This window comes from Coregonus clupeaformis, chromosome 36, assembly GCF_020615455.1.
Source record: "Coregonus clupeaformis isolate EN_2021a chromosome 36, ASM2061545v1, whole genome shotgun sequence".
Taxonomy (NCBI): domain Eukaryota; kingdom Metazoa; phylum Chordata; class Actinopteri; order Salmoniformes; family Salmonidae; genus Coregonus; species Coregonus clupeaformis.
Window position 1 is genome coordinate 37,111,944 of NC_059227.1, and position 21,944 is coordinate 37,133,887.

At 48.7% G+C, this 21,944-nt stretch overlaps 1 protein-coding gene across 1 annotated transcript in view; it reads right to left on the reverse strand.

Moving 5' to 3' along the window:
- LOC121552245 (midasin) overlaps positions 1-21,944 on the reverse strand; it is a 54,550-nt gene that overhangs the window by 14,415 nt on the left and 18,191 nt on the right. The window contains exons 24-69 of the mRNA XM_041865009.2: positions 21,058-21,236; positions 20,704-20,912; positions 20,339-20,485; positions 20,092-20,233; positions 19,753-19,887; positions 19,096-19,234; positions 18,325-18,463; positions 17,964-18,094; positions 17,635-17,773; positions 17,319-17,448; positions 16,808-17,065; positions 16,375-16,572; positions 15,996-16,204; positions 14,223-14,345; positions 13,841-14,038; positions 13,605-13,712; positions 12,979-13,167; positions 12,793-12,882; positions 12,395-12,658; positions 11,480-11,747; positions 11,031-11,190; positions 10,743-10,859; positions 10,454-10,662; positions 10,146-10,294; positions 9,729-9,928; positions 9,340-9,569; positions 9,026-9,139; positions 8,757-8,886; positions 8,438-8,544; positions 8,156-8,289; positions 7,828-7,988; positions 7,434-7,554; positions 7,026-7,239; positions 6,681-6,924; positions 6,278-6,401; positions 5,011-5,178; positions 4,568-4,782; positions 3,889-4,294; positions 3,616-3,728; positions 2,781-3,450; positions 2,493-2,654; positions 2,038-2,320; positions 1,575-1,813; positions 1,397-1,492; positions 1,045-1,139; positions 673-797 (exon numbers count right to left, since the gene is read on the reverse strand). Of these exons, the coding sequence (XP_041720943.2) occupies positions 673-797; positions 1,045-1,139; positions 1,397-1,492; positions 1,575-1,813; positions 2,038-2,320; positions 2,493-2,654; positions 2,781-3,450; positions 3,616-3,728; positions 3,889-4,294; positions 4,568-4,782; positions 5,011-5,178; positions 6,278-6,401; positions 6,681-6,924; positions 7,026-7,239; positions 7,434-7,554; positions 7,828-7,988; positions 8,156-8,289; positions 8,438-8,544; positions 8,757-8,886; positions 9,026-9,139; positions 9,340-9,569; positions 9,729-9,928; positions 10,146-10,294; positions 10,454-10,662; positions 10,743-10,859; positions 11,031-11,190; positions 11,480-11,747; positions 12,395-12,658; positions 12,793-12,882; positions 12,979-13,167; positions 13,605-13,712; positions 13,841-14,038; positions 14,223-14,345; positions 15,996-16,204; positions 16,375-16,572; positions 16,808-17,065; positions 17,319-17,448; positions 17,635-17,773; positions 17,964-18,094; positions 18,325-18,463; positions 19,096-19,234; positions 19,753-19,887; positions 20,092-20,233; positions 20,339-20,485; positions 20,704-20,912; positions 21,058-21,236 (8,381 nt within the window). The remainder of the gene's footprint in view (positions 1-672; positions 798-1,044; positions 1,140-1,396; positions 1,493-1,574; positions 1,814-2,037; positions 2,321-2,492; positions 2,655-2,780; positions 3,451-3,615; positions 3,729-3,888; positions 4,295-4,567; positions 4,783-5,010; positions 5,179-6,277; positions 6,402-6,680; positions 6,925-7,025; positions 7,240-7,433; positions 7,555-7,827; positions 7,989-8,155; positions 8,290-8,437; positions 8,545-8,756; positions 8,887-9,025; positions 9,140-9,339; positions 9,570-9,728; positions 9,929-10,145; positions 10,295-10,453; positions 10,663-10,742; positions 10,860-11,030; positions 11,191-11,479; positions 11,748-12,394; positions 12,659-12,792; positions 12,883-12,978; positions 13,168-13,604; positions 13,713-13,840; positions 14,039-14,222; positions 14,346-15,995; positions 16,205-16,374; positions 16,573-16,807; positions 17,066-17,318; positions 17,449-17,634; positions 17,774-17,963; positions 18,095-18,324; positions 18,464-19,095; positions 19,235-19,752; positions 19,888-20,091; positions 20,234-20,338; positions 20,486-20,703; positions 20,913-21,057; positions 21,237-21,944) is intronic.

Below are 21,944 nucleotides of genomic sequence, written 5' to 3' on the forward strand. Positions count from 1 at the left end.
TAAACTAGAAATATCCTTAATCATGTCAAAGAGGGAGAGAGAGGAATGCAGGACGTGTAAATACTGTCAGAACATGTTATCGTTAATCATCAGTTATCCTATAGACATGAGGAGTGCCATAGTCTGGTTTCTACACCAGAAGTGAATGGTTATCTGTAGGAGGAATGTATATGGTGGAGGCAATTAAGCTCAGAATGTACTGAGTAAAGGAAAGGTTGCAGTCACTGATAAGGGTGGAGAGATGTGGATTAGTTAGGAATGGGGTCGAGGTCAGGTCACATTAAGGGAGAAGGAACAGTTTATTACCTGCATCACTTAACTTCCTGCCTAGCAATAAACATGGAATGTTTAGAGGGAAGGAGGAGTTCACCTAAATTGGAGTATATATATATCTGTGCTGGTTGGAACATGTCTTTGTCTGTGCAGCTGTCTGACCCATTGGGTGAATAAACCTGGTTTGAGCTTTACTGATTGTCCGCAAGTTTTTTTACACTTTAGTGTTGTGTTCATTAGGGCATGTAATGGAAAACACTTTAAAACATTTTTCGATGAACAAACATTTTAGTTTTTTATTGGACTAGTCCAGGTAGTCTCTCCCTGTTCGAGTCTGTTTTCTTCCGCTTGATGCCTAACGAAGACAACCTAGGGTCATCAGCAATGTGCAATAGTTACCTGTGCTGGTGCCCATCCTCTGCTCCTCCAAGTACCTCTCAACCAGCTGGTAGAGGGAGAACCAGTGCTTGGTGGATCTCTCCGTGTGCCGCTTCAAGGCATTGTCCAGACTGCTGGACCAACAGCTATTGACGCGCAAGAAGAAGGAAAAGAAAACGTTGACCAAGGACTTATTAACAAACTCTATCGGGAAACCAGACCCATTTTATCCCATAGTGTCCCTCATAATGCATGCTAGTTGGTAACCAATTGTCTACACTACAATAACTATAATCTGAAATTATATTACATTATAAAAAGGTATATTGCATTGAAATGCACAATAGTATCATAACCAGGATAATAACCCTGCCTGCAGTTTCTGTTCCTTACTTGAGCTCCAGCTTGCGCCACTGGATGATGAGGTTAGTGACAGGCTCCAGCTCCCTCCTCAGAGAGACCTTGCGGCTGGCGTTGTTCTCCCAGTCCTGAGGAGGGAAAAGGGGGTTAAACAGAGTTAAGGCCATGGATGGAAAACATGGGCTGCGTCCCAAATGGCACCACAATGCCTTTATAACGCTTCTACTTTTGACCAGGGCCCAACTAGTGCACTATAAAGGAAATAGGGTGCCATTTGGTACTCATCCCTAGGAGAGCTAGCCTGGTCCCAGATCAGTTTGTACCGTCTTGCCAACTCCTATGGTCATTGTCACGACAGCACAGGGAGAGCAGCAGCAGGACTCACCTGGGCTTTACTGAGCAGGATCTCCAGGCCGTTGAGGAACTTGGCCAGTGGGCTGGCCAGACTGAAGGCCATGATCCTCTCCATCACCACCGTCAACTGGAACAGAGAGACAGGCAGACTCAGCAACACTAAACACGACCTGGCACTGGATGAAGGGTCCACTCTGCATGGTTCTCACCTGGACTAGGGCGGGGTGCTCGGGCCACTCCTCCAGCCTCTGTCCGATGGCCAGGGCCATCTGCTCCAGGACAGGCAGACACAGGCGGGCCTCACTCATGTTGGGCTGCTGGTAGAAGTCATAGGGCCCGTCTGGTTGGAGGGTCAGGCTCTCGGGGCCTGGGGTCCCCTGGACAGTGTTTTGGAGCAGGGTGCTGAGAAGCAGCTGGGTGCCTGTCAGCTGCTGGTCCATCTCAGAATCTGAGGGATCACAAGAGAGACAAACGGTTTTAGACAAAGTCATAATGTCTTAACACAGCCAACAGTAGAGTTATGGAAATATCCTAAAGACAAGAGCAGGATTAAAGTTACATCATATAATATCATACTGTCGGTAGGGCTTAAAAAGTCCCAACACATCTCATTTTCAGATGTTGTGTAATTGTATAGATATGAATACAGACATGACTAAGTGTACTACTCACCCATGAGATGGTAGAAGTGAGACATCACAGGGGCTGTGGTCTGATAGGAGGAGACCAGAGCTCGGATGTGATCGCTGCTGTGATTGGCTGGAGCGCTGGTCTGGTACCACAGTGATTGGGTGTAGCCCAGACAGAGGCGCTGATGCACCTGTACCACAGTGTTCATACAGGCTGGAGACAGGAAGCCAGCCTCGCTGGGATCCTCTGTCACTTCCTCCTCCTCTGGCTCTCCTCTGTCTGCTGGTCCCTCAAGACTGGGCTGGGTGGTGATGTCAGCAAAGTCCTAAGTAGAAAGAGAAAGTAAAAGAGAGCGAGAGAGAAGAGTGAGACAGACAGAGAGAAATAAAGAGAGGCAGGTGAGTCATGTTTGCAAAGTCAGCTAGGTGATAGTAAAATGTGATAAATCAAAGAGAGATTACATTGGCTAGCCCTGAAAAGACTGTACTGTACAGTACCTTGTTGAACTGGGGGAAGCAGCGTCTGAAGTCTCTCTCCTCTTGCTCGTCCTCACTCAGACCTGTTCCGTGGAGTCTGCTGCGGTGGCGGTACAGACTGGCTTCTAGCTGCTCTTTCTCCCGAGCACGCCTCTCCTGCTCGTCCCACTCGTTCACCAGAGCCTGGACATATCACACGACAAACATGAACACTGGTTGGTCCACCTCTCGATCAATAGGATCAGACCACAAACACCAAATCAAAAAGTTGACATCCAATGTTATCCAATCAGAACTTGTGACACTCACCTGACAGATGTGTCTGAAGAGTTTGAGTGTGTCCTGGCTGAGCTGACCCGTGGAGAGGGCGTGACACTGCAGGTACAGCAGAGCGTTCAGGAGTAACGTCCCTGGCTCTGGGACCACGTGATCCAGGTCCTGCTGGGGTAAGAGCTTCCCTAGGCCCCTCAGAACATCCATACACCCCCTGGAGCACAGGTAGTCTGCCCTGGCCAGGTAGGAAGGCATGCTGTGGGACACAGAGGGGAAGGCCAGCAGGCAGGACACCAGCTTGGGCAGGCCTGGAATGGGGGTGAGGGAGGAGGCCACCTGGGATGCCACCAGTCTCATACCATGCCTCAGCTGGAGGATGGCAGTCCTCAGGGGCCCCACCACGTCAGGGTACAGCGGGTACTCCTCCGCCAGCCTCTGGGCGAAGCGGTGCTGCGAGGCCTGCCACACGGCCTCCTCCTTCAGCAGGCCCTGAGTCCCCGACCTGGATTTGGGGCCGCTCCCCTGGAGTGCCTTCAGCAGGTGGGAGAGCAGGTCATCTATGGAGGCCGGCTGGCCGATGCTGCAGAGGTAGTGCTGCAGCTCCTGGAAGAGCCTGCCGTACTGGGGCTCGTTGGGCCTGCAGGCCTGCTTCCTGGAGAGCTCTGCTATCTGCTCCTTCACCTGCTGCATACGGATCCACAGGTACCTGCAGAAACATCACAGAGACAATGATGTTTAGAAAGACCCTATCTGGCAAAAACCAGTCAACCAGAACTATCTGATCAACAACTGTAGACAATACATAATACATTGTCATGGTGTTTTAGGTCAGACACAGTCAGTTCTTCTGTTATTGTGTATGGTTGTTCACCTGATGCGAGGATGCTGGAAGCCGTCGGTGGTGCTGCTCTCCTCCAGCTCAGCTCCGGTCAGCAGCTGAGAGGACAGACTGCGTCCTCTCCACTCCTCCTGCAGCAAAGCCAGCTGGGAAAGAGAGGCAGAGGCACCCTCAACTTCACATATAGGGGAAGAGAATGGCACTCTACTCCAACGTTAAAAAGATAGGAGATATCAACAGTCTGTCTCCTCTACTAACATACAGTGTTACTGAGATAAAGAGACTGTAGCATTGACAGTGGCTCACCTCCTCCTGGGCGTAGTCCAGCTTGTAGGCTCTCTTCACGGCCGGATCGAAGATGGTCTGTGGGGTCCAGGTCTTGATCTGCAGCAGGCCCATGTTGACCCAGAAGACCCCGGAGCGGACCAGCTGGCTGAAGCCTTGGACGCGGATGGAGCCCTGGACCCTGTTCTGGACAAACTGCTGCAGGCAGGTGAGTAGGGCGTCCAGCAGGCCTTCGGGGAGCAGGTTGGGGGGCAGGATGTCTGTGAGGGTGGTCTGGACCTCCTGGGCGGCCACCAGAGGGTCCTGGTCCTCCACCAGGCTCTCACAGGTCTCTGTGTAGCTCTCCTGCAGCCCTGGAGGCAGCAGCTCTGATATGGACTGTAGCTGCCTGCGCAGAACCACGCCCTGCAGCCGTAGGTCAGTACCCCTGAGAGGACCGAGAGAGAGAGAGCGAGAGGGGGAGACTGAGTACTAAAGCTACAAAGTGAAAACAGTCATACCAAATGGAAATGAATAGCTGCCCTATATACAGTACAAGCCCCCAAATCATACATTATGTGCATCATTCTGTCATTGTATATAGGTAGGGCAAGGTCTATTTCCCTAATTATAGTGCCAGCGTTCTGTATGTTGTGTATAGTGATTCCTCTCCGTAAGCTTGAGGTAACATCTCCATTGAATCATTCTCCAGTGAGCGTACCTGAACTCAGCCAAGGCAGGGATAGCCATGTTGTCCCACAGCATTGCGGTGACGTCTTGGAGCTGTTGGGTCCGCTCCCTCCACTCCCCCAGGGTGACCCGGGACGAGGAGAGGAGGGATGTCCCCGTGGGGTCCCACCGACCCCCCGTCTCGCTGCTGCTAAGAACCCCCAACATGCACCTGGACCACACTGCTTTGCTCAGCATGCCAGGACCCTGGAGGTGACACAGGGAGAGTGAGTGAACTCCTCAGTTAGAATGACTTAGTTGGAACACTTAAATTCAAATCAATAAATAACTGACGGAATAGCAGGAAATTCATTTCAGTGATGTGAATTGATCCAAAATCCTGATGCATATCTCCATAGACAACATAAATTGAGCTTTTTGGCAAGCTGTGAGCCTCTCTCATTGCCTAGATGTTACGGTAGCTACCTAACCTACCATGTTTTCAGGTGACAGAGGTGACTTGAATGATGTCATCTGGTTCTCGGAACACAGGGGGTCCCACTTCAGCCAGCGCTCGGGGTCAGAGGTCACACTGCTGCTCCACAGGGCCGCCAGGGCCTCCGATAGCAGATCACACCACACAAACTGCAGCTCCTCCGCAGGCTGGGAGGGGAAATGCAGGCACTACAGTCAAGTCAATACAGTTGCGTTTACACAGGCAGCCCAATTCTGATATTTTCTCCACTAATTGGTCTTATAACCAATCACATCAGATCTTTTCACATCAGATCTTTTTTGGAGCTGATCTGATTGGTCAAAAGACCAATTAGTGAAAAAAATATCAGAATTGGGCTGCTTGTGTGAACGCAGCCTACATCACTGCAGCACACTGGGGTGCCTTGAGGAACTCTCAGGTGTGCCGCGAAACATTTCCTAATTTTTATTATTTTTTGGAACACTCACTTATAAACATGACCTGTGGAATGCACATGGACTTTTGACTTGGGAGCACCAGGTCCACTCAGATAATAATGCCGGGGCGGCAGGTAGCTTAGTGGTTAAGAGCGTTGTGCCAGTAACCGAAAGGTCGCTGGTTCTAATCCCCGAGCCGACTAGGTGAAAAATCTGTCGATGTGCCCTTGAGCAAGGCACTTAACCCTCCTGTAAGTCGCTCTGGATAAGAGCGTCTGCTAAATTACTTAAAATGTAAAATGTAAAAAAATAATAATACATTGAATGGCACATGGTTACATCTGTATCGTTTCAAGTCCGGTGCGCTCAGGCTGTTGTTGTTAAATTTGTATCATTTAAGGGGTGCGCATCACAAGCAAATTCATTTGTATAATTTTACTTCGCCTGTGAGAACCATTAACACAGGCAAGTCTGATTATTCTTAGCTGTACCACATCCTCTGCCATAGAAACAAATGGAGCATGGCTTTGTGTCCGTGGTTGCTCCTTTACAATGCAGAAAACCACGGTCTTTAGCCCTAATTGTTCAAAACTATTTTACCTAAATATTTATATGAGATGCAAGTCATTGCCACTAAATAAATTAATAGGGACATTTTAGGTGTGCTGCAGAATCTTTTAGCCCATCAAGGTGTGCCATGGTTCAAAAACCACTGGCCTACATGACACAAAACTGGATCTTCTGCTTTATGTTTGAGGCACAGATACAGGATCGTCCTCTTGAAGGACAATAACTATCAATTAATCAAATCAATCAATTATACTGAGGGTAAACTGGTTGAACCACTGACCCGGTCACTGCTGAGGAGGAACCAGAGAGGCTGGAGCTGGCTGACGTTCATGGGGGTGGACTGGAGACAGAAGCGCAGGTGTTGGGAGACCTCGCGACGCAGGCTGTCCTCGGACTCCCTGTCACTGTGGAGAAAAGACCACAGTAGTTAGTCATCCATACAACTACATGACACAACATACAAACATGTTGTGTTGTTAATATTTTGTATGTAATTATTGGTGCTTTTGTGTGATGTTTTTAATGTGCCAAAGATACTTTTCTGTCTAATGGAAATTGGATAGACCATTTTGAATTTGATACATTTGAAGCACTAGATTCAAAATCTAATTCAATAAAGCAAGATAATCCTCCATACTTCATGAATTTATTTCCTCCATTGACCCTCTGTGGCCGTCTCTTACCCCTGTGTGAGAGCCAGCTGCAGCAGGTCGGTGCTGAGCCTGAGCTGGTTGAGTACGGCCAGCTCCTCCATGAGAGGCCAGAGCTGGGCCCTGCGGCTGAGCTGCTGTAACACCTCCCTACAGGGAGGGGCACTGTTTTCCTGCTCCCCCTCGTCATGCATAGAGGAGCGCACCTCCAGTAGGCCGCATGAGGTCATGTGACCCTGCTGCTGCTGCACGCACGACACTAGCCTCTCTAGGACACCTGGGATCAGGATAGAATTGAAAAATGAATAATTAGAGAGGGATGACCGTAACAGACCGACAGAGACACACGCACCACTTTAGTATGTAGCACCAGGTTACCTGAGTTCTGGGGCTCTAGCTGGTTGTTGGCCAGCAGGACCAGGCCCCAGGCTTCTAGCAGTCTTTCCTTGGTGTCCAGGCCCAGAGCGGCTCCCTGCAGGCGGACCAGCTCCTGTCTCCACAGGGAGGCCGTGTTGTCCAGCCTCAAGTCGCCCACGTCCAGGGCCCTGCTCAGGACCCTCAGCCTGGATGCACACTCGGCTACAGACTCCAGCTATGGGAGATAGCGATGAGGCAGACGGGTTAATATTAGTATTGTATTACTATACTCTCAAGTCTTAAACATGAGGAAGCCTGGAAATCAAGGCTAGGTTATGCCAATAACTGATTGGAGAGTTTACAGTATAGGTGGGTGTTTCTGATAGTGTGTTGAATGCTCTCTCTCTCTGTCTCTTTCTCTCTCTCTACCTTGAATGGAAGGGGTTTCCCCAATATTTTCTGGATGCCCTTCAGGGCGGTAGCCACGGTGACAGAGGTGGACAGGACAGTCTGGATGGCAGCTGACACCGTCTGGAGCTCCTGCTGACCACTGGAACAGTACAATAACACAGGGTTGCTATCATTACATTTCCGGGTAGAAAACACAAAGTCTGTGTCCCAAATTGAACTATTTTCCTTTATATAGTGCACTACTTTAGACCAGGGCCCATAGGACTCTATGTAGGGAATTGGGTGCAATTTGGGACGCAACCAAAACCACTTTTACAATAAAGTCAAGTCAATTTCATTGATTCTACTGTCCAGAAGGTCTATTGGAAGATTGTAATACTTCTTCCTGGGTAAAAAGGAAGGTGTTACTCACTCATGGGTGCCATCTCCCAGTAGTAGCTGTGGCAGCCGGAGGATGAGGTGTTTCTGCACCCACTGCCAGTGTAGCGAGAGGACCGACACTCCCTGGGAGTCGGCAGGCAGAGAGTTACACACCTGCCAGAACCGGTCTCTCCACTGCAGCAGCTGCAGGATCTGTGACCATAGATAATATTTATTACTATTGTTCTATTTCATTCTGTGGTGGACACACACACAAACAGAATTTAAGCCCAGGTTGATGACGGTTACTGAATGAGAGACCTAAACTAAAATGGAATTACAATGACTCCTACGGTATTATGACAGTCAAGTAGACAAACCTCGAACATGAGGTGGTCAGATATGTAGGGCTGTCCAGTCTGCACAGCCTGCAGTGTGAAGGTGTCCCACAGGTCAAAGAAGGAGCGCAGGTGCATCAGCACTGGGTGGGGCAGATGACCAATGTCCACCGTCCCTTTAATGGTAAAAAAAACATACGGCAACATTATAACAGCATTAACCTTTATATTTCAGCAAGGACTTCCACTGGGTTTTGTTAAACGTGGTGTACTGCACAGTCACCAAGTCGAGCTGTACGGATGCAGCACTGCAACAGTATGTACCTTTGGAGAAAGCAGTGGCCAGCCTCAAAGAACTGTTGTGTGCGGATGTCTTGATAGCACAGCTCCCCACCGCAGCCCTCTCCTCTCTGTCCATCAACAGTATGATCCTGTAAAGACACACATCACACCCAGCTTACTCGACAACCACAGCCACCATGTAACCCCAGTTACTAAACAGCCAGACTATCAGACAGAGGCTATATCCCAAATGGTTCCCTATTGAGGGCACTACTTTTGACCTGAACCCTATAGGCCCAGGTCAAAAGAAGTGCACTATATAGGGAATACGGTGCCATATGGGACACACACAGACACATACCTGTTGGCCACTGCATTGAGAGCCTCCATGAACTCCATGTACCTCTCCTCGTCCTCAAAGTTACACGTGTTGGCCAGAATGTCCAGGTACTGCTTGTTCCAACGCATGTCCACCAGAATCCTGTAGTCATCTAACACAGACATTAACATTAATGTCCATTTTTAAACTTGTGAAAAGTGATTGTTTGAGTTATGATATGATATACATTTGTAAATGAGCTGGAGAGGGTGTTGGAAAATAGTTTAGTGACAGTGGTTAGTTTAGCCTACCTGTGCTGTGTGGTTGCAGCAGCTCAGTGAGGCACTTTCCCTTCACAGTCAGCTTGCTGCTGAACATGGCCTTCAGAGCTCTGTTCCCTGCCTCCAGCTGCACCAGCGCCACCTCTGTAACAACAAACGGATCTCAGAGCAGTCCTTAAGAGAAACACGCACCACATACACAGACAGCAACACAGCTCCACTGACCACAGAGCAGTCCCTTGACATAAACAGTAACATACACCAAATACATGGCCCTGGTAGGGAGCAACAAAGCTCCAAAAAGGATAAAACGCCAAAGGAAGGGCAGTGAGTGAGCTCCGTACCAGGGGCGTGTTTGTAGCTCTTGGCTAGGCTGGAGAGCCAGGCGGTGCGGAGCATCCAGTCAGAGTGCGAGGCCCTCTCGGTGAGCAGCCTGACAGCGGTGGGCAGCAAGCGCAGGGTGTCACCGTCCTCCTCCAGGTCCACGACACCACCGGAGAACACCAGGCCCTCGTGCAGCGCTGCCCCGCTCTGCAGTGCCCTCTGGAGGTCACTCAGGCTCAGGGGACGGCTCCTGGTCACACACACAGACACAAGTTAAGCTAAACGTTAACATTATAGCTACAATAAGACTGGGTACAACTCTGGGTCCTAGTTATAACCCGTTTTTCCCAGGTCTGGTCACATGATCAGGAAAAACTCCCATGCCCAATCTGTGATCTATGAGTCTCACCTCTTGCCCTGCATGCTGAGGGTGTTGAGGCAGAAGGAGAGGACCTGTCCGTCGCGGAGGACCGAGGAGAAGCAGGAGTCTTCGGTGGAGAGCAGGGCTGAGGGGAAGCCGTCGGGCCACACCCCCGCACACAGCAGTCCGCTGCCCCAGTCCTCTGTGTCCAGGATGGACAGGTGGCGCTCAATCACCTCCTGGGCTTGCTGGAACCACATGTAAAACTCCATTCTTTATTATCGACTTAAATGAATCTACTATGAACATAATATAATATGAACATAACTACGGTCTTGGACTGTGAGATATCACTGTATAGATATAGGCTGGTGGGCAGGGTATATTACATCAGGCTGGTTGAGGTTATAGCAGTGGGAGTTATAGAGGATGTTCTATAATAGACAAGGTGGTGTTGGTTGGTACCCGTTGGATGGCGGTGGTGCGCTGGCAGAGGGAGTAGGCCTCCCCACAGGCGTGCTGCAGGGCACTGGGCAGGTCCACCCCTCTCTGCAGCTGGCAGGACAGCAGGGCTGCAGCGTGGAGCAGGGAGGAGACACATGATGCAGGGGAATCTGGATGGACAGAGAGAAAGGACGAGATAAGAGATTCATTCTGGAGGAGTCATTCTATGGATACCTCTGTTTTATCTGAAGAAACAAGGGACATGCAAACCACAGCTAATGTCCAACTGAAATCCTATGTCTTTTGGAGAGATTTCCCTCAGCGCTCACCCCAGATGGTAGCTTTGATGTCAGTGTGTATTTCAATCAGCAGGTCACACACACAGTCTCCAGTCACCCCAGCGGTGTGGAGAACAGTCTTCAGGTCCAGAGTGTCCCAACAGACCCCCTCGTGTTCCCCTGGGATGTAGATCTCCACCCCACGGTTCCGCATGGCTCTGGAGATCTCTCCATGAACTGGGTCCATGGTCAGGAACAACCTAGAGACAGGTGAGATGATGAGTTGAGACTGGGCTGTCGAAATAGAGTTGGTGTGTGTGTGTAACCCTTTGTATTGTACCTGAAGTTGGGGTGTGGGGTGATGGATGGGGTGGTTCCGTCGATGACCCCACGTTCGTTGATGGTCAGACACCCACCGGGCTCCAGCAGGGCATTCAGACGATCCAACACAGAGGGGCTTAACACAAACAGAAACACAACACCCATTAACCATACATTTACCATCTGCAACACACTCTGGTGCCATCCAGCCTTACACAAGGTCCACATCTATCTTTAGTGACATGGTATAATTAGCTATATTGTGATCATTTAAGATGCAGGTCCTGCTATTGGCTGCTTTCCTCACCTGCAGAAGTTGACATTGTCCATGAGCAGCCAATCCCCAGCCTGCAGGGCCTGGACCAGCATGCCGTCCAGCCACTCAAAGCCTCCGTTACTCCAGCCATCCTGCAGCTGGGCCAGACGCTCCTTCAGCAGGGTGAAGTCCATCTGCAGCTTGGACATGTCTGGAGGAAGGGTTGGTGAGGGACACAATACATGGGGTTTATACTATTCATTCAGATTTTATCACATGAAGATATAGGGAAACATTTTCCTCTCGCAATGACACGCGCTGTGAGCAAAATATAATGGTTAGTTTGCTCACAGCGCCTGTGTAGAATGACCCATTAGCACCAAAAACTTAACTTCAAACATTCCATAAATCACCTACTCATACACCATCACTATGATTCAAGTGTTAGTCTGTTCCAGAGAGAGCTACACCCTCAGGTTGCTGCCTGTTCCTGACATTACCTGTGAACACCTTGAGTTTGGTGTTGAGCTTCTGCAGCAGGAGGATGATGACCTCCAGTTTGTTGAGGGCTTCGGAGGTCACCGTCCCCCCAGTTCTCTCCAGGCCCTCCTCCTTCAGCCAGCGACAGAACAGGCTCCAGGTCTTCAGCAGGAACTCTGTGTCCTGGACCCCTGCCCCGTCCAATGACATCAGGCCTCGTCGCGTTACCATGGCAACGATGTAGTCCACGTTCTCCAGTACCTGCTGCCATGGCCGCACAATGTCCACCTGGGAAACAGACCAAACCAGCTTTTAATCCAGGACCTCTATACCAGGCGGTGTCAGAGGAAGGCCCTCAAAATTGTCAAAGACTCCAGCCACCCTAGTCATAGACTGTTCTCTCTGCTACCGCACGGCAAGCGGTACCGGAGTGCCAAGTCTAGGTCCAAAAGACTTCTCAACAGCTTCTACCCCCAAGCCATATGACTCCTGAACAGCTAATCATGGCTACCCGGACTATTTGCACTGCCCCCCCACCCCATCCTTTTACGCTGCTGCTACTCTGTTAATTATTTATGCATAGTCACTTTAACTCTACCCACATGTACATATTACTTCAACTACCTCAACTAGCCGGTGCCCCCGCTGATTGACTCTGCACCAGTACCCCCCTGTATATATAGCCTCCCTACTGTTATTTTATTTTATTTCTGCTCTTTTTTTTCTCAACACTTTTTTTGTTGTTTTATTTTTACTTTTTTTGTTAAAAATAAATGCACTGTTGGTTAAGGGCTGTAAGTAAGCATTTCCCTGTAATGTCTGCACCTGTTGTATTCGGCGCATGTGACCAATACAATTTGATTTGATTTGATTACTATATTTAGTTCCCAGCTTGGTCTCTCTTTGAGACTCTGAGACTAGAATGGACTGGTTACCTGTTCGAACCCTCCCAGCAGCTCGGTGGTGTCCATGGCGCTGTTCATGGCCATGACCCGGAGGCGGTGTCCGGTGAGCAGGGCCAGGAGGCGCACCAGGCTGGTCTTCCCGCTGGCCGTGGGGCCCACCAGCACCGCCATCCAGCCCATCTCCACACACTTCATCAGGGACTCCAGGGGCCGCAGTGCCTGGTGGGTGATAGACAGAGGGGGGTCCAGGGCCACGGGGGCTCCACCGCTACGCTGGAGGACAGAGAAGCCCACCTGGATGACAGGGAGAGAGGAGTAGGGCTAGCTCTGAATGACACCATGTACAGCAGGTACATATGATTCATTCAAAACATTACTTGATAATATCTTTCAACCTAAAATTGGATGGAGTTCGCAACATGACTGACCTGCAGATTGAGTGGAGTGATGTGGAATTGTCTTGATCCGGTGTAAGGCTCAAAGTCCTCCCCAAACACCTTCCTGAACACAGATAGCACCTGAAGACAAAACACGTCATGAGATAAACAGGAAGTTCGAACACAAACCCACCGAGTAAAGGTAGTACATATGTCCAGGAGTTGTAGTCTACATACCTGGGCCTTGTCTGCCTCGGTCCTCATCCTGTCAGCGTACACCAACCCCACATGCTGACCCGGGTTGAAGAACCCTGGTGATTGGTCAGTTTGCATCAGCTGACACCAGCGGAACATGTCGCGCAGGTTGAACTCCCAGGGGCCTCCTCTCTGACCCCACTTCCTCTCCACAGATACATCAAGGACCAGCTGACAAAATCGAATAGAATACAACTTTATGAATTGTTCTTTTCACAGTCTTTTTTTAGGGGAACAGTGGTAAGCAATGTTTGTGGCTGGGCAAAAAAGGACTAGGTGACTAAATATGGTGGCCAACACTGAAATTGGGGGGTTCTAACACCTAAAAGTCCCCAAAATAAACCAGAGTGACTGCGGTGACCCCCCCCACAGTGTTTCTGGTCACTTTGCCATGCACTAATGGCGATAAATGTGATGAACATCGGCTGCTTCTATACAGGCTGGTGGCCATTGTCCTTGGCTGGAACAGCGGGGTCAAATTTGGACACATATGTAATCTTTCCAATAGTCAATGGTCATAGAGCAAGAAAACCTATCAAGTCTTTTTACAACTGGTTGCTCTGAAAGAGATCACCTGGGAGCCACTGTAAAAGGACTCCTCTACCTACCCGATTGTTGAACTGCACCATTTTAGAGATGATCTGATTGTCAATGTTCGGGAAGATGGAGTCTCCTATGAATTCCATGTCCTCACTGGTCAGCTGATCCACAAACACCTGAGAAAACAGTCGAAATTACAATACAATTTCACAAAAAGACTAAAATACATATTCAACCATACTATTTATTCAACATATCAATACATAATATATCTAAAATACTTGGCTAGCTCTTTATTGCTTACCTGAGTGAATCTGTTGAGGAAGGATTTGGGCAGGCCCTTGCGCCCCCCTCCTTGAGTGAAGGGGTTCTGGCAGCCGAAGATCTTTGTCTTCTCGTGTTGCACCTGGAAGCTCATGCCCAGCTCTGGGATGTAGATCTCAGCACGGTGGTCAAAGCAGGCGTTTAACCCCTCCAGCACGGACTGAGAGGCCAGGTTCAACTACACAGGAGTAGAGAAAAATAGACGTGTGTCATTATCCAAGAATTGTGTCATACAAAATCAACATTTTACTTTCTCCTATAGCTTTATTCTATTCTGGGAGTCCCACTCAAGAATTGATGTAACCTAAAACAACGTAAATTCCCTCTCAAGTTGACATGTCTATTAACTGGTGAGTCCATACCTCATCCAGGACAATCCAGTGCCCAGCCTTCAGTCCAGCCAGGAGAGGGCCATCGCGCCATGCAAACTCTCCCCCTTTCCCTCCTTCCACAGGCAGGTCGGTCCCAAACAGGTCTGTCACATCCTGTCAGGAAAGGAAATTACATCATACATTGGTTTAGAGTGCCACCACTGGTGTTTCTAATTACTCCTTTTATGGTGCGTTTCATTTCACAATTTTATGCATTTAAAGCAATAATAGTACAATATGAAAATAACATGTACTTATAAAATCTATACTGAACAAAAATATAAACGCAACAATTTCAAAGATTTTACTGAGTTACAGTCAGTTGAAATAAATAAATTAGGCCCTAATATCTATGGATTTCACATGACTGGGAATACAGATATGAATCCTTTGTTCACAGATACTTTTTTTTTTTTTAAGTAGGGTTGTGGATCAGATAACCAGTCAGTATCTGGTGTGACCACCATTTGCCTCACGCAGCGCGACACATCTCCTTCGCATAGAGTTGATCAGGCTGTTGATTGTGGCTTTTGGAATGTTTTCCCACTCGTCTTCAATGACTGTGCGTAGTTGCTGGATATTGGCGGGAACTGGAACATGCAGTTGTACACATCGATCCAGAGCATCCCAAACGTGCTCATTGGGTGACATGCCTGGTGAGTATGCAGGCCATGGAAGAACTGGTACATTTTCAGCTTCCAGGAATTGTGTACAGATCCTTGCGACATGGGGCCATGCATTATCATGCTGAAACATGAGGTGATGGCGGCAGATGAATGGCACGACAATGGTCTCCGGATCTCGTCACAGTATCTCTGTGCATTCAAATTGCCATCGATAAAATGCAATTGTGTTCGTTGTCCATAGCTTATGCCTGCCCATACCATAACCCCACCCCCACCATGGGGCACTCTGTTCACAACGTTCATATCAGCAAACCGCTCGCCCACACGACGCCATTCACGTGGTCTGCGGTTGTGAGGCCAGTTAGACGCCCTGCCAAATTATCTAAAACGACGTTGGAGGCAGCTTCTGGTAGAGAAATGAACATTAAATTATCTGGCAACAGCTCTGATGGACATTCCTGCAGTCAGCATGCCAATTGCATGCTCCCTCAAAACTTGAGACATCTGTGGCATTGTGTTGTGTGACAAAACTGCACATTTTAGAGTGGCCTTTTATTGTCGCCAGCACAAGGTGCACCTGTGTAATATTCATGCTGTTTAATCAGCTTCTTGATATGCCACACCTGTCAGGTGGATGGATTATCTTGGCAAAGGAGAAATGCTCACTACAGGGATGTAAACTAATGTGTGCACAAAATCTGAGAGAAATTAGCTTTTTGTTCGTATGGAATATTTTCTGGGATCTTTTATTTCAGCTCATAAAACATGGGACCAACACTACATGTTGCATTTATATTTTTGTTCAGTATAGTTTAAAGTTCAGACATTACGTAACAATACAACATAGCATAGACCAGTGGAGGTTGCTGAGGGGAGGACGGCTCATAATAATGGCTGGAACGGAGCAAATGGAACGGCAACAAACCATGTGTTTGATGTATTTGATACCATTCCACCAATTCCGCTCCAGCCATTACCACGAGCCCGTCCTTCCCAATGAAGGTAACACCAACCTCCTGTGGTGTACACATGTAAATACATTGTAATCCAGACAATAACATTTAAAAATATTCATTATCATAGTAAAAGCCTTCTGTATTAACACAAGAGGCCCGTGAAAGTTTGAACAGTTTCTTACAGTCTGCTCCGACAGGTTGATCCTGACGAGGTGGTTCCCAGAAGCCTTTGCCAGGGCGGCCACCAGGCTGGTCTTGCCCACGCCAGGTGAGCCCTCCAGCAGCACGGGTCTCTGCAGCTTCAGGGCCCTCAGGAGCCTCTGGGCGTTGACCGCTGTGGTGCCTGCTGCTATGGCATAGTCAGTCAGGCTCCTGCTCTCACTCTCCGGGCCTGGCAGAAGACCATTTTTACAAAAACAGATCCATTATAAACGACATGCTCTAGTCTAGGGTTGTGTCCTAAATGGCACCCTATTCCCTATATAGTGCACTATTTTTGACCAGGGCCCAACGCCCATTAGGGACGCTTCATGCTCTAATCTAGGATCAAAGTATCCCCACCTGAGGAGATGTAGAAGGGGTCGATGCCAAAAAAGTCGTCCCCCCACTGGGGCTCCCTGAGCAGGCTGGTGTCGTAGACCCTCAGGGCGTCTAGCATCTCCTGGTCCAGCTTGGTGATCCCACCCAGCTTGGTATGCAGGAAGCTCAGGCAGGCCCTGCGCGCCACCAGGGCGTTCTCCGCAGCAGACACTGTGGTCCCTGTGACATCCCAAGAAGGAGAGAAAGACGTGAGATCATGTGATTGTAGCACTGAGGCCTACTAAGCATCATACAGCATCTTACACATGCTCTGTATCCTAACATAAGCACAACTTACGAGTTTTGTGTCCTTACGAAAGCACCAGAACATTTGCTGTGTATTTCCACATCACTATCAACAACAACAACAACATGCAGTGTACTGTGACCTAGTGCATGTGTCCTGGTGTCTGACCTGAGCCGATGCCGTCCACATAGACTAGGCAGGCGGCGTGGATGAAGGCAGTGACCGTGTCAAGCCGGAGGTCCCACTCAGCCTCCTCCTCGCCCTCGTCCCCCATGGTCATGAAGCCGTCGGCGTCACGCTCACACACCAGGTTGAGGAAGTTGACCCAGGACAGGATGTCCCTCACGCTGACAACGCAGCGCCGCCCAAAGTCCTGGTTGGTCAGCCAGTCAATGAAGTCCAGCATGAGCTCAGCGATGTCTCCTCCTGGGTTGGGGGTCAAAGGTCTTAGTGAGAGATGGCCAAGACAAGGAAGTAAATAGACATGGATGAACTTAATAATACAGTGGGATACTGTATGTGTACCTATGAACACATTTGAGATTAAGAACAACAAAAAGCTGAAGAGATTTAAACTCAAATGAGATAAGTAGAGTTAGGGAGACTATTCTAGCCTATCAAATGCTACTCCTAGATGAGGAGATGTATTCTGTCTGTGGTGTGTGGAGGAGAGGAGTACCTTGGTGGTCGTTGTCGTCCAATGAGAGGCTGGTCCTCAGGTTGTGCTGGATGATCTGCACCAGGTCACTGCGGCTGTTACTCTGAGGGCACCAGATCTCTGTGAACCTGTTCCTCAGCGCAGGAGAGAGCTGGACACACACACAGAGAAATGTTAACAAGTTGGACTGATCATCTACATAAACAGAAGTGGTTGTGGCCCCGTAGGTCCCTCCAGAGGCTGAAATAGAATAGGATGGAATTTTAGGGGCTGGTTTAGACTCCTAGGATTCATCCAGGAAACTCGCCCTGCTAGTTAATCTGTTGTAATGGTTTACCTCTTTCTTGCCGAAGTCTCCTCCAGGGTTCATGGTGGCAACCAGGCGGAAGTTCTGCCCTGCTGTGATCAGCTCCACGTCGTCGTCATCTCCACTTCCTTTCTCTGCCAACACCAGAGACTTCTCCGTCTCTAGGACACTGAACCAATCAGAGAGCATGGTCAGAGGTTAGAGGTCAACGATATCTAATGAAGCGCTATACGCTCACTATTGTGAGAAAGCAGCTCTATTCCCATATCCACACTAGTATACCATTCAGAATGAAGTGATGTATTTGGCAGGGATTCTAAATAGTACGCTAGTGCGGATATCAGTGTGTGTGTGTTTACCTGTTGAGTCTCTCTAGCACAGAGTCGTCAGCCAGGGAGATCTCGTCCATGAGGAACACCCCTCCCTCTCTCATGGCCAGGACCAGGGGCCCGTCGTGCCACTCAAACAACCTGCCGTCCTCAGCATCTGCCTGTACCAACACGCAACAACAGGGGGGGTCAGTGGGACTGGCTATATGTTGCATTATCTGTTGTTTCTGCATCATGTACTAATATAGCATTTTACTTTAACCTATTTTTTTTAACTTAATTACTGTGAGTTATAACATTTTGAAGGACCTTAATGCCTTATAAAGGGTTTATGAAGGCTTCATAAGTTACAGTTAATTTAAATTGCGACCATTAACGGTGTGGTATCTACCTGGTGTGTCCCAGTATGTCTGACAGGACGCAGGCCGCCCAGGAAGTCAGACGTCTCCATGTGCAGGTGACAGTTGAGGGAGAAGAACTTATGTCCGGCCAGTGCAGCAAACAGCTGGCAGATGGTGGTCTTCCCACACCTGGGGGGGAGGAGAACTTATGTTCTAACTGATCCTTTTTGGAGGTTTAGGCTAGTACGTTACTGCAGGGGTTCCCAAGCTTTTTCACTCAGTCCCCCCCTTCCAGCATTGGGGAACCTCCCATGCCCCACTGCGTGCACACGTCTATTTCCATGGGCACAAGCACTGTCCATGACAAACTGTTCACACCCCTCGTTGGCGGAGAGAACATGTTGCAGGTTTAAAGCTCATTTTCTTGCAATTCTATACATATTGCCATGTCTAATGTGTATTCATGTGATATTTGAGTGACTCGAAGATCTACAAAATCTATGGGCTAAAAAACCTAGCTAAAAAATGTTAACCAACATGGGCTAGTTGATCTAGACATTTCTGACAAGTTATAGCTAAATAGCTCTCTAAGGTATGCAATGACTGATGACGAGGAAAACTGATGCACTACCCAATTTCGAAATCGCACCTTGTGCGAAAGACGGACTGAGCCCCCCTCCTCAGGAGAAGTGGACACAGTTAGGAGACCTTTGTCTTTCTGTAGTACTTATTAACCCATTCACTTCACCTTCTGCTCGCTTTACAGATTTCATTGACAATTGGACAGATTTCCACAATCAGGAACTCAGGATGAATCCTACCCAGTGTCTCCCACCAACAGAACAGACTCCCCGAAACGCAGGGCCCGTCCCACCAGCACGGCCAGTCTCCTCATCCCCCGCGTCCACACCACGTGACGGAACTCCTCAGGCACGCCCGCGATGCTGTCCACGAACGGACCTGCCATTCACAACAAACCAGATGAACTCTTCTGACACACCGGCCAATAGAAATGGCCTACTAAACTTTAGCAAAATCATTAGCAGATTAGTATGTTATGCAAAGGGAGGTAGTGTCATTCCAGGACAAAACCACATGACGGACAATTCATCCACTTCACACTCAATATTCATGTTCACACTCCATTGACCACAAATAATGGGGAATAGTGATATGCTGTACATTGTCTCAACATCTAAAGTACATATTATGTATGTGCAGCCAAGAGTTATGAGGTTTCTCTCATTCCCTAGATGCCCTTATAAGACACCATATTCATAATGAACATTCTCCATACCACATTCTGCACTTCGACAGAATAGTTGCAGTCACAGTAATTGAGCACATTTCTTGTGTTGTTGACACACTCCTCCAATTTGAATTGATTGTGAATGAGCAGGGTCATGCACACAGTTGGGTTGGTTGGCAAAAGGGCATGTTGGTGTGTGTGTGAGTGAAACAGGTTTGGCTCTACTCACTAAACTGTGTGGTGAGTTGCTGCTCAGAGAACAGGGTGTCAGAGTTCACCGTCCTCTTGAAGTGTTTCTCCAGGATGGACTGGATAGTGGCGGCCTCTTCTGGCTTCCTGACCCGCCCAGCCAGCAGCATGAACCCTGAGAGAGAGAGACACACACACACACACTTCAACAATCCTTAATACTTAGGTGAAAAGACATCACCATGCATGAAGTGGAACATGATTTCACACATCATCACACTGAAAAACCACAGATAGAGAAAAGCAATAGACAAAAACAGATGTGTTTTTGCCGTATAAGATGGGATGAAAGTGCTGCTGTGATCCTATTGGGGCTCACCGTCATCAGCCAAATGCTGCAGCCAATCGCGGGAGGCATCTGTCTGCTCCTCCAGCCGATAGCGGTCGGCCCAGCGGAAGAGATCTCTCAGGGTGATGAACCCATGTTTCCCAGCAAACACTGTAGATCCCCTGCGAAGAGACTACACACACACACACACTGAGTTATACAATTATAACACAACATTATCTTACTGCCAAAGGCAATGAGTTAGCATATGAAAGGAGGTGAAATACGAGACCGTCACCTGGAGATCCTGCATGACCTTGACCAGCTTGGAGCAGTAGGATGGAGGGAGACTACATCTCTGGTGGAGGATGGTCTCTAGCTCATCACTAGGCAACTCATCAAAGTGAAGCTCCACAAAACGATTCCTGAAGGCCCTGGACAGCACCTGAGTGGAGAGAAATTATATTGCACTCGATGAGACCTGGTCTATCAAACTACACTTTCATCACCATCCCAATTTGAGTGCCTGAAGGAACAGATCACATCGTCCTCAATGACATTTCCTTAAGAAAATGTGTGCGCTTGCTTGTCTTGCACTATTTATGGTTGTGAAATAACCAAACTACAAGCCCAATAACCCACTACGGCCCGAGTGACACGTACCTTTCTGCCTCCGTAGAGACCAGGAGGATTCTGGGTAGCGAACAGCATGAATCGGGGGTGGGCTTTGATCACTTCCTGTGTCTCTGCGACAAACAGCTCCCTGTTGTCGTCCAGCAGTCTGTTGAGGGCCTCCAGGACGTCAGTAGGGGCCAAGTTCAACTCATCCAGAATAATCCAGTAGCCTTTCCTCATGGAGTCAATCAGAACGCCTACAGGGGAAGCATACAGAGACACACAGCGAGAGAGACACACGCAGAAGCACACAAACAAAACAAATACATTACACCGTGATCATGAACAGAACCGTCTGTGTGAGACACTGACTGCAGGGCTACAGTGTAGAACTGGTCGTACCCTCTTTGAAGACCAGCTTGCCCTTGCCGTCAGAGGAGTAGCAGCCGATGTACTCCTGGATGTCTGTGTGCTCGTGGTTGTTGATCCTGACACACTGGTTCCCCGTAGCCGCCGCTATCCACCTGATCAGGCTGGTCTTTCCCACCGAGGTCTCTCCTTGGATCAGGACGGGGTGGCCCCTGAAGAACAAACAGAAATACAGAAACAGAATATTACTAGTAGATCTGGGTAGTGTCTGTTTCTAGCTGTGTTTCAATGTGCACTTAGTGGAAGAGGAGTTAACTGATTTTCCTTTGACCTCAAGTGTAGAGGTCATGGATGCGTCCCAAATGGCACCTTATTCCCTAGTACACTACTAGGGTGCCATTTGGGATGCCGACTGTGTCCAGAGAGGACTGAATTAACCTCATAATGAATGGCAGAGAAACAATCAAGCACTTACTGGGGATGATTGACCTGTGGTGAGGTCGTGTAGAATTGACCTGTGGTGAGGTCGTGTAGAATTGACCTGTGGTGAGGTCGTGTAGAATTGACCCGTGGTGAGGTCGTGTAGAATTGACCCGTGGTGAGGTCGTGTAGAATTGACCCGTGGTGAGATTGAGTAGCATTGACCTGTGGTGAGGTCGTGTAGAATTGACCCGTGGTGAGATTGAGTAGCATTGACCTGTGGTGAGGTCGTGTAGAATTGACCCGTGGTGCGGTCGAGTAGCATTGGGTAGTGTTTGTTTGTAGCTGTGTTTCAATTGTGCAATTGATTTTCCTTGGCCTCAACTGTCTAGGTCATGTACAGTGAGGGAAAAAAGTATTTGATCCCCTGCTGATTTTGTACGTTTGCCCACTGACAAAGACATGATCAGTATATAATTTTAATGGTAGGTTTATTTGAA